The 11,719-nt window shown below is 43.1% G+C and overlaps 1 protein-coding gene across 5 annotated transcripts in view; it reads right to left on the bottom strand.

Annotated features, from left to right (window-relative positions):
- Positions 1–11,719, bottom strand: part of PRLR (prolactin receptor) — a 170,090-nt gene that overhangs the window by 9,903 nt on the left and 148,468 nt on the right. For 4 of the 5 annotated variants that reach the window (XM_082725870.1, XM_082725873.1, XM_082725869.1 and 1 more), the window contains 6 exons: positions 9,555–9,687; positions 8,014–8,183; positions 4,267–4,436; positions 2,035–2,176; positions 679–778; positions 106–175 (listed from right to left, as the gene is read on the bottom strand). In XM_082725870.1, the coding sequence (XP_082581996.1) occupies positions 106–175; positions 679–778; positions 2,035–2,176; positions 4,267–4,436; positions 8,014–8,183; positions 9,555–9,687 (785 nt within the window). The remainder of the gene's footprint in view (positions 1–105; positions 176–678; positions 779–2,034; positions 2,177–4,266; positions 4,437–8,013; positions 8,184–9,554; positions 9,688–11,719) is intronic. The other variant, XM_082725872.1, reaches the window with a different exon arrangement.

Here is an 11,719-nt window from a genome sequence, read left to right as displayed (position 1 = left end):
GGACTGAGCCTGCCAGGCTGAACTGATGGCAATTGTGTGTGCAAGTGTCCAGGTCATGATTACAAAGCAGTGAGTCATGCTACCTTCTCCACCTCTGCTACTTACCTCCAGCAGATGAGTATCAAATCCCTTTATTTTTGGTCCAGGAACTGGTGGAAGGATGCAGGTGATCATGCTATAAAATAATTTGTGAAGAAGAATTAGATGACTCACTTTCTCACTTTGTAATTTTTGAAAGACCAATATTCTTTAACTACCTGTTACATGGGCTATGGTGGACAGGAGTTAGATTTCTGGAGCTCCATGAGACTAAAGATCAATGGCAAAGACAATTAATAATTTCAGGGGCTGACATTGTAATTAGCTCTGGCTCCTAGAGGAGGCCGATGCCGAAATGAGTCAATTTTTGGGACTACTTATTTCTCTTGATTGGAGCTGCTCTTAATGGGAGTTTAACTAATGCACCACTGGGAGTCTCAGTTTGATGGAAAGAGCACCAGTTTCAAAGGAGTCCATCCTGTTCCCTTTGCTAACACTGATAAAAGATTTTCTATGGACAAACACACTGTAGCGAATGACTCAAAGGAAGTGTGCTTGACATATCATCTTTGCATTATCCTTTTTACTGCAATTCCTGACAGCCATGATTGGGAGGAGGGTTGACAGACAGTGAAGTACCTATGGCCTTTCAGAGCCACGGCTGCGACCATAATCAAACAGATGACTGTGGAGAGAACGGCCACAAAGATCCACACAATGGTATCTTTCATGGAGATGTCTAAAAAGCAAACAGTCAGAAAGATTTGATCTCATCAAAGCATCATTACAAACAAAAAAACACAACGAATAAGCAGAAGTTATGAACAAAATAGTTCCCCCCACTTCCCTACACCTCTTTTGATTTGAATAGCAATCCAAAGAGAGTAGCATCAGTGAAACATTTAATTTTTATTATTAAATCTTAGTATGTTGCATATATTTTTACAGTACTCTACTAATTTCAAAATTCTTTTACATATTATTTTATTTGATCCTTAGAGGAAATTCAAGGTCACATGGTCCATTGCAGTAATAATAATAAAGGCCACCATGTATTAAGTTCTTGCTAAAGCCATCGAGGGTGCTAAACTCTTTACATACACTGCCTGGTATATAAAGATGAGGACATGGAGGCTCAAAGAGCGATTTCCCCACAAACATGTAAACTATAAACTACTGTTGGGATTTGAACCTGGACCTTCTGCCTCTAGACATTGTGCTTTTATTTAATTAATAAGAGCCAAGGCTGAACTGGATGCACATATGAATCTTATGACCCACAATTTAGAGCTGTTTCAATGCCAAGCCAATGCAAGCTTTGTGCTTTGGCCGGGCAAGTTGGTAGAAGAGCTAGGCTTTGCCATGTGGTTCTGGGTAAGATCTCTAACTTCATTGAGCTTCATTTTCCTCATTTTTGATTCATAATGCTAATCCTATTCTCTCTGAAGACCTGGGAAGGTTGGAAAGGGCAAGAAAGGTCAAGACTTTATAAACCATAATGTACTTTAGAAATGTAAGATGAATTATTCTCTTGTGGAGCACAAGCCATCATGTTTATTGGCACTTAGAACTGGGTGTCTCTTTCATACTGTACCTTCATACAAGGGTCAAGATGTAATTGACATCATGGACTGAAAATTGATTAATGCTTTTGAAGTGGCATACCACCTTACAAATTTTGGGACAGCTAGATGATGACCTTGAGCAAATGGAGAGGGCAGAATGACTGACCATCAAACCCTTTGAGACATGCCAAACCCATGTTTGTAGTCTTATCCTAGAAACAGGTCCTCACTGACAGTGACCCAGAGAGCAGTGCTACATTTCCAGGCATTTTGGTACTAGATGGAGAGATGATAAACCCACCTCTCTTTATTCTTCTGGCCAAGGCTTAAAATAGTTTTTCTGTTAGTAGTTACTACATGCAAACTTACTGAATTTATTTTGTTTTAGAAATATTTTGGAGTATATGCAAAAGGGAGCCAAGACACTCACCATTGGGTATCTGGATAGAGCTCTCTGGGCTCCACTCACTCCAGAATCCATGGTCTGGCTTGCAGCGAACCTGGACAAGGTATTTCTGTCCTGGGTATAAGCTGAGAATCTTAAACTGAGTCTGCTGTCCAGCAAAATGAGTCTAGGGACAAACAAGGAAGATAGAAGTCATTCCCCTAGATAATAAACTATTGAAGAGCCGAGGCCAGCAGATTCAATTTTGTAGATAAATCTCTGTTCTTCTCACCATTCCATCCTCCTAGCTCATCTTTTCCTCCTCACAGGACTCACACAAAAATTAGTGGGTTTTCTACCTCTTCATGGGGAACTCCATTGACATCGAGTCAAATATTCTGCTTCCTGTCCTCTACCCACTTCTAAATTCTACTTTATGGAAGACAACCAGTGAATACAATTGAAAAGTGGCTATTTTGTCAACCCTAATGACTTTATTGATTCATATTGCCAATTAGCTGAAGCCCCTAGGTGAAAGAGAACAGGGACTTCAAGTTTGTTGAAACAATAGTGTACAAGCAAAACAATCAAGGGATGAAGTTGTCATCTCTCTGATCCCAGAGTCAGTTTTAGCATCATTTCTGGTGGGTTAACCAGATGATTTCCATCTCCTGGCATGAGGCACCTACAATCAGCTCTGAAGTATTCTTGCTAAAACTTGTTCAACCCGAACCTGATCAAGTTTCTAGATCTAATTGTCTGGTTACAGGAAATACAGGGCCAGAAAAATTAGCCAAATGACTTCACAGAGAACTCATCAGACAAATGCATTCTATAGGACAAATGACCCACTCTCCCGAGTATGTTGAGATGGAAGCGACAGAACAACCAGCCACGTATGGTCTTAGAGTGGATTCTGGTTTGGACAAACTAGCTGTTAAAGGTATTTCTGGAAGTAATTGGGGGAATTAAAATATGGACGGGCTATTAAATGTTATTAAAGAACTTTAATTAATTTTCTTTGTGTAACCTTATTATTTTGGCTATGTTTGGAAATGTTCCCTTTTTAAAAATTTTGTATTGCTATCATTGCTAATGGGTTTGAGAGTATCTTTTTTAAAATTGAAGCATAATTAACATAGAGGTGTTACATTAGTTTCAGGTGTTCAATATAGTGGTTCAACAATTCTATGCATAACTCAGTGCTCATCACAATAAGTGTACTCTTAACCCCCTTCACCGATTTCATCCATTCTCCCACCCACCTGCCCTCTGGCAACCACCAGTTTGTTCTCTGTATTTGAGAGACTTTTTTTGTTTGTTTGTTTATCTCTTTGTTCTTTGTTCATTTGTTTTGTTTTTAAATTCCACATATGAGTGAAACCAAATGTTCCTTTTTATTCTTTTTAGATTTCAAGTAGGTTCCATACCCAGTGTATGGCTAGAACTCACAACTCTGAGATTAAGAGTTACACACTTCACTGCCTGAGCCAGCCAGATACCCCTCAAATGTTCCCTTTTTAAAAGAGAATATACAGGGAAAGGGAGGAAAAACTGAATTGGAAGAAATCAGAGAAGGAGACAAACCATGAGAGACTCTGGATTCTGGGAAACAAACTGAGGGCTATGGAAGGGGGCTGTGGGCGGATGGGGTAAATGGGTGATTAAAGAGGGCACGTGTTGTGATGAACACTGGGTATTATAATGCAAATAATGAACCGTTGGAGACTACATCAAAAACTAATGATGTACTATATGCTGGCTAATTGAACATAATAATAAAAAATAAGAAAATAAAATAAAAGAGATACAGACTAAAATATTATATAATATTATAATACTATAAAATATTTAAGAGTAGACTATTATAATGCCTATAATTTACTGTATTATTTCTTCTTCACATTGAAGTATTTGCCAGTGAATAAAAATACCATTGATCACGGACCGGTTACACTGAGACTTTTTCCTCCTACTTAGTGCCACATAAGTACACTCACAGGTATCTCAAACTAAGATATCCTGAAGGACATGGGTTGGAGATCGGGTGAAGGACACTGTTCAGGGCAAGGAGCTCGCTAGCTCTGGGAGAGTATGGAGATGACCTTTATCAATCCCAGTGGAGGTGAGGAGGACCATCCATGCCAGGGTAGGTCACATCAGCATTGAGAGGGCAACAGGGTTACCCCAAAATGAGGAGGAACGACTTACTCTCAGCACGAGGGCTTCACCTTTGCCAAGGACCAGGTTCTTTCCAAAATCTTCTAGTTGACTTACCTCCCACTCAGTGGCTTTCTCGGGTTTTAACCGAATTTCATACTGGAGTGTTAGCCAACCAGATCTAACATCAACCAGGGTGGGTGGGTACCATTTCATCCACAGGTATGTTTTTTTGTCTTCTGGCTGTTTTAATTCCAAAGTTAGGTTCACAGGAGGGTCTGGTTCAACTGTAGACAGAAAAGAAACTCCATATTTAGTAAAAGTGGTATCTGAACACTGAATGACAAGTCTTAGAGGGGGCTCTCTCTACTGTTTCACTCCACTGTGGTTATGAGACTCTTGGCATTTGGTATCAGATGCTGGTCAGCGGAACTGGGGTTAGGTTGAAGCAAGCACAATGCAAAATTTAAGAAGGCACACATGACCAACAAGGACAGGAAAGAGGCTCAAAAGTCATTGAGAAACGAAGGTCAAAGCCACAATGAGATACCGTCTCATACATGCTAGGATGGCTAGAATTCAAAAGGCGAAAAAACTAAATGTCGGTGGGAGCAGTGGAGAAAGTGGCACCCTTGTACATTGCTGTTGGGAATGTAAAGTGGTACAGCCACTGTAGAAAAAAGTCTGAATATTCCTTAGAAAGTTAAATGTGCTATTACCATGTCACCCATCAATTTCACTCTTAGTCTCTACCCAAAAGAACTGAAATCAGGTGTTCAAACAAAAACTTGTACCTGATTGCTCATAGTACACTATTCACAGTAGCCAAGAGGTGGAAACGACCCAAATGTCCACCAAAGGATGAATGGATAAATAATATCCATATCGTGGGACATGACTCAATCATTAGAGGGAAGGAAGTACTGATACATGCTAGAACATAGATGAATCTTGAGAACATTATACCAAGTGAAAGAAGCCAGACACAAAAGGCCACATACTCTATGATTCCATATACTTGGAATATGCAGAATAGGCAAACCTTTAGAGACAGAAAGCAGACTAGTAGTTGTTCTGGGGCTGGGATAAAGCAGGGATTCCAGAGTAACTGGTTAATTGCTGTGCAGTTACCATCCAGAGTGACAAACGTGTTCTGGAACTAGAGCATGAAGGGTGCATAACTGTGTGAATGAACTAACACCACCGGATCACACATCTTAAAATGGCTAAGATGGTGAATTTTATGTTATGTGTATTATGCCACACACACAAAAATAAGGAGGCACTTACTTTCAGGTTCCTGTAAGTACAACTGTGTGACTATCCCCTGAAGAGTGCCTTGGGTAACAGCTTGTCTTGCCCTAATCTCAGTCCTGCTGATCAGTAGTATTTTCTCGCTTCATTTATTACCTCCTCAAGTAAGTCTCATGCCAGGAGGGATGTGAGTGTGATTGTAGTGTATTGGGCATTATAACCTACAGTTGCCTAGAAAAGTGGACTTCAGAAAATCTGCCACTAATCCTAATGCTTATATGTCACTAAGTAAATATCTATGAAAAATCATTTTATCTGTACTTACTAAACCAACCTGAGAAACGCCTTTGATCAAAAACTATTGGTACAAGGGATACCTGGGTGGCTCAGTTGGTTAAGCAGCTGCCTTCGGCTCAGGTCATGATCCCAGCGTCCTGGGATCGAGTCCCACATCGGGCTCCTTACTCTGCAGGGAGCCTGCTTCTCCCTCTGACTCTGCCTGCCACTCTGCCTGTGCTTGCTCTTGCTCTCTCTCTCTCTCTCTCTGACAAATAAATAAATAAAGTCTTAAAAAAAAAAAAAAACTATTGGTACAAAACTGCCAGCAAAATGTTTAAGCTAAATCCTTTAGAGCAAAGTTTCTCAACCTTGGCACTATGCATTTTGGACCGGACACTTATCTATTGGCACGTTGGGGTGGGTGGGAGGGATGCTGTCCTGAGGTCTCTAGTGTGCCTTGCGGTGTTGCTGGCCCCTACCCATTAAATGTCAGCAATACCCTGAGCCTGCTCCCCTAGGTTGCAATCATTGGAGAGGTTTCCTGTCATTGCTAAATATTCTGGGGGAGACAACACAGCCCCGAGTTGAGAATCACTGCTTTCAACCATCTTCGACATCGCTAAATGTAATTCAACAGCAGTACCAACAAGAACAGTAACGAAATCTATTTCTGAGATATTATCTGCCAATATTGTCATTCTGAACATTCTGAGTTATCCCTGGCTGATCGAGAAGGTACTGTGGTTAATACTGATTTAAAAAATAATCTCACGCTGGCACCACACCCAGCTCAGAGCCTGACATGGGGCTCGATCTCACAACCCTGAGATCATGACCTAGCTGAAATCAAGAGTCCGACATTCAACTGATGGAGCCACCCAGGCGCCCAGCATTGATTATTAAATGAATTCTATGGCTTGTCACCAACACTGTGTGCTGTAGGGTCATATGAGAGTTCCATAAACTCTCTGATTTTTTGGGAAATAGGGGCCAGCACTTTTTCACCAGAGAAGTTGTTTCCCAGAGCTCATATGAAATTGGTTCCTTCATCAATTTCACTTTGTAAAGGTACTACTCATCAGTGATTCTGTTTTTGTGCATGAATGTGTGCATGTGTGTGTGTGTGTGTGTGTGTGTGTGTGTGTATGACTACTTTCATTGTAGCAATGGCTCCTTCCAGAACTTCTTTTGCCTTTGCTGTTTTGCCCTCCTATGTTAAATCCATAAGAGAGAGCCTGAGACAAAGGAGTTACTTGGCATGTAGCATCTTAAAGACTTTGAATCTCAAGAAAGTTATATGACCGGAATTTATTTTATTCCTATTTGCCACTGGAGTTGCTTTTCTCAGTTTCTTAAACTCAGCTCAAATTCAGTTTCTACCCCCAGGCTCATTCCAGTGATTTACTGCAAGAGAAAATATTCAAGTGTGTACTTTTCCAGTTTTTAAGGATAAACCACTGATAACATGCCTTTGGGATGATATGCAAGTGAACACTTGAGACTCCTAATCTGATTTTCCTTACTGAGTGGTGTTAGGTAAATCTGGAAGACTTGGGTAACCATGAACCTAATTAGCTACTCCCTAGATTATGATGCAAGATGAGGGCTGAACCCTGGCCTGGCCAAGCCATCTTTTGTCCTAAGATTCTTATGGTCAGCCATGCTACACTGTCCAGGCCACAGCAGTGATGCCTAATTACCCTACAACTCATGATTGATCGTGTAAAGCCAGATGCAGCGTTTGGGTTGACTTAGTTTTGTTTGCTAATGACGTCTCCAAACATTGTACTTGCGATCTTGGCCTTCAGACTGCTGTTCTATTAGTAGTTTTACTCCCCAAATTATTTTTAAAATAATAGCTCCAGTTACTAAGAAGCACCTGTATATTGAGGACTGAGTTTGGGGCAAATGGGTTGGCACAATCCCTGTGGGTGCAGAAGCAAATAAATGCCTTCTAGGAGCTCTACTCCCTGCAGGAACTCTGTGTTCCATGGAGAGAGAGAAAGTCAGGGAGAAGGGGACATTGGTTGTGGGAGGAGGGCTGGAGGGAAGGAGTGATAAGGGATGCATAAATAGAATATTCCTTCTGGATGCAAGAAGATGAGAAGAAGGCTCAAGGGAAGGCACAGAAACATAAGGATCCCACATCCCAGTCCTACTCCCATGAATGACTTGATAAAAACGGGTTTGAAAAACCAGTTGAGAAAGATATTGAAAATTTTCTTCTTTCTTTCTTTTCTCCAAAAGCCAAGAAGACTCAAGCTGAGTCCTACCACTGGTAAATCCATAAGGGGTAACCCATTCCTGACCCGTTTTCGCCTTTTGCCTTACCTATGTAAGTCACGTCCACATAACGTGGATCCGAGGAACTGCTTCCCATCTCGTTTGTGGCATTTATTGTGATGATGTACATCGTCCATATGGAGGTGTGCTTCTTGTTGAAGTAACAGGAATTGGGGCCACTGGTTATGTAGTCTGGACATTCATGTGTGGTTGTTTCTCTGCAATGAGTAGTGCATTAGCAGCAAATAAGGAAGCGGTCAACAGAGTTTAGTTTCTTTCTGAGTAGATCAGTAACACTGGCTTTTGGGGATCAGACTTTCAAAATGCAAGAACCAGAGCTGAGAAACAGCTCCCCAAACTTCTGTGTCCTGCCCATGTCAGCTGGGGGTGAGACAGGCAAGAGGGTGTTGGAAATGGTAGAAGGGTTATGTTAGATCCTCAACGACTCTGCTGCTCATTGACACCTCTCTTCCATAGGTTTTTGTGGGCTTTGTGCTGTATGCCCCCTGCCAACAAGTGCTTGAGCTCTCAATGGCCAAGGCCCGGCCCTGTCCAGGGAATGGCCACTGGTCATGTCAGGACTCGTGACCCTCCCCTATACATACACCGGGGGCTGTGCACAATGTGGCATTTACTGCGCACATGTGTCGATTGAATTACAATTTCACTTAAAGAAGATGAAAGAGGTAAACATTGCTGTCAGTCTATTTCAGATGGCCTCAAGTCAAAAACAGAGTAACATTACTAAGAAAGGGGCCGTTTCAGGACCAGGAGGCCTCCTTAGGCTGCCCCCATGTAGACATCAGGGCCTCAACGCAAGGCCCAGCATGAGGTGTGAAGGCTTTCTTAGCTTGGTTGCCAGTTTGAGTCCCTGAACTCAATTTACAAGATACCCCTCTGGGTCCCACAAGGGACGACACTGTTGCGTACAACAAAGTATGTTTGGGATGTGGGCCAGGTGTTGCAACAGGTAAGTGTTTTCTTCTCTGGGGAAGGATACAGCCCTCCTGGGCTTTCCGGGATGGTTTCATTGTGAGTAAAGCAAAACTCTGCCCAGAGAGGCCCTTGTTAAGCCCTCGACACCACCCTAGGTCCACATATGCCCTCTGGAAGATCAGAGATCCTGGCTCAGCAAATGCTAAGGAAACATCCTTATCTCCCTTTGCTTATGGGGCTCTTTACTTTCTCGGTCACGGAACAAGTTTGAAAACCTAATGTACTGTGGTGGTTACAGATTATACGATAATCCTTTGAGATTGCGAAAGTAAAAACCGGCCCAAGATTTACATCTAAAGGTGACTAGCCTTTAGGAAAGATCAATATGTGACCTTGGGTTACAACCTAAGCTTGGGACAGACACTAGGAATAATTCCGGGCTGTACTGCTGGTGTGTTGGATGATCTTATACTCATGGGGAGAGCTCCTCAAGGACATTAACCAGAGACTGTAGACACAGGCAGTGGAGTTCTTTTCCCTGGTGGTAGGAGCCTTACTCGTGCCAATCCAGGGAAGTGTGGTAACTCTAACTTTGGGCCCCCAGATTGAGAGCAGTCATGTGGGGGTTGATAGGAGAGAAGAAAACTTCTTACCCTTCCTTGTGATACGTCAGTGTGTAATTAGTGGGAAGCCCTCCATCTTCCCCAGGTTTCCACCAGCAGGTGAATGTTTCCTTTTCAGGAGAACGACATTTAGAGATCACAGGTTTTCCAGGAGGTGATTGTCCTAAAAGGAGCCAGAAGTCATTGGAGAATAAGGTGCATTCAACTGACCCTCCTACTGGTGACAGAAGCAGAGTGATGGGACCAGGTCAGTGATGAAGTGATGAAGTTTGGGAGGAGGAGGCAGAGGGGTGGGGGGCTCAGAAATACCAGCAACATTCCTCTCTGGGCTGTCCTGATGTTGGCAGGACTGAGAGAGAAAGAGAGTGAGAGTGAGCGAGAGAGAGAGAGAACTGCGTGTGTATGTGTGTTCATGTTATGTGTGTGCGTGTGTGTGTGTGTGTCCTGTGAGGCAGAGATGGCCACTAACCAGGACCGGTGACTAACTGTAAAATTCCAACAGGATGAACATCAAGGGTGGGCTGGATACGTGTAGACTGAAGGGTATGTGGCCCTTCCATGATCCCAGAGTCTATGCAGTTGACATCTTCCCATAGTAGAAGAGTGACCATGAAAAGCATTCTGCCCCAGGCACAGGCATCCTGGGACACTTTGCTGACACATTGCTCTCTAGCACTTCTCCATCCACTCACAAATCTCCATCCTTCTGCCATTCCCACAGAATTAACTCAATCTGGGACCTTCTGTTTTCTTCTTTCTATCGCTGACACTCCTTTGGTTGCTTCCCCCTCACCCCATCTTCTCCTTTCCTTCCTGTTTCCCTTCACTTTCCTTTGACTCCATTTGGCTTTGATCTCTGACCCAGTCTCACCATCGGTCTCGTTTATCTCCTCATTCTCCTGCCCTCATTTCTGATTCTCGTTTTTTAGTCCCTTTTGTCTTATATTTACCCCTTCCCTCTTGGGTCTTTTTGTGGTGAGGTGGCAAAGGGCTTCCTTGCAGTTCTATGAATCTTTTTGGGGTGGGGGGCATGGTAGGAGGTGGCGGAGTGACTCACTGCTCTCCTGGTTACCAGCTACCATTATTATCCAAGAGCCATACCTGACCCCAGTTGGAAGCCAGAAGGTGATGTAGAAAATACAATGTCAAGAGGATGGGGTTTTTCATCCCCAAAGCTCTTGGTCAACTGCCTTGACCCCCTTCCTTGTCTGTCAAGTCCAAAGAGGAAGAGGGTAGTCCTGGGCCTTTGCCTTGTGCCTCCTGCTAGGCAGCAGCCCCATTGTGCCCATCCCCATAAAACCCCAGGCCATTCAGAGCAGGGGCTTTTCTCCATTTTCTCTTATACTTGTCCCCCTGTCCCCGACCGCTGGCTCCTAGGCCACACGTTCTCTCTGAGAACTTGGATCAGAAAGATCAAGTCCGGAGGAGAACATGCATGGAAAGAGGGGACCCCAGGCAAAGCTGGCCAGAAAGAAGTCCTTGGAATGATACGACACCGCACAGGCAGGGGCTGAGAACAGCGGGCCGGTCTTGTCAGTGGGAGCTAAGCTACCCTCGAGCTCCCAGCTTCCCTGAAAACCATCAAAAGATTAAAGGAAATCTGAAAACTCCATGCCAGCCAGCCTGGGGTTAGGTCGGCCAAAATCTGTAACATTGTTTATGCTCCAAGGAAAATTTCTTTAGGATAATCTCATAGGTTGAAGTGATTCGTTTGTTGTGTGTGGGGGTTTTTGTTTGTTTGTTTGTTTGTTTATTTGTTTGTTTTGTGGCTGGGAATGGGCCTGTGGGGCAGAATTTTTTTTTTTCTTTTTTAAAAAACCCCAAACCCTATGGCTCAATAATGAGCATCCACAGAAGCCAATTAAGGCAACTGTTGATTGTTTGAATACTTCAAGTTTCCCTATGGATTATGCTGATCTCTGCTGTCCTTTTTCTCTCTCTGGAATCTTCTCTCTTTCACATTTCACTGGTTATTCAGGAGAGGAGAGTACAGTTGTGAAATTACAATTAGTCAAATGTTCCTTTCACTCACTTTAGCAGGGAGAGTGAAAATAAATGGACTGTCTCACTATTCTTAAAATGCACACAGACAGAAGGACAACCACGTAGATACCGTACCCACAGGTACATACGTATGTCCACATTAGAGCCCACCTCACAAACACACAGACAGCCCCCCGCCCCCACATATATGC

This window comes from Mustela nivalis, assembly GCF_964662115.1.
Source record: "Mustela nivalis genome assembly, chromosome: 3".
Taxonomy (NCBI): Eukaryota; Metazoa; Chordata; class Mammalia; order Carnivora; family Mustelidae; genus Mustela; species Mustela nivalis.
The sequence above is the reverse complement of the archived record's forward strand: the minus strand, read 5'-3'. Positions and strand labels throughout refer to the sequence as shown.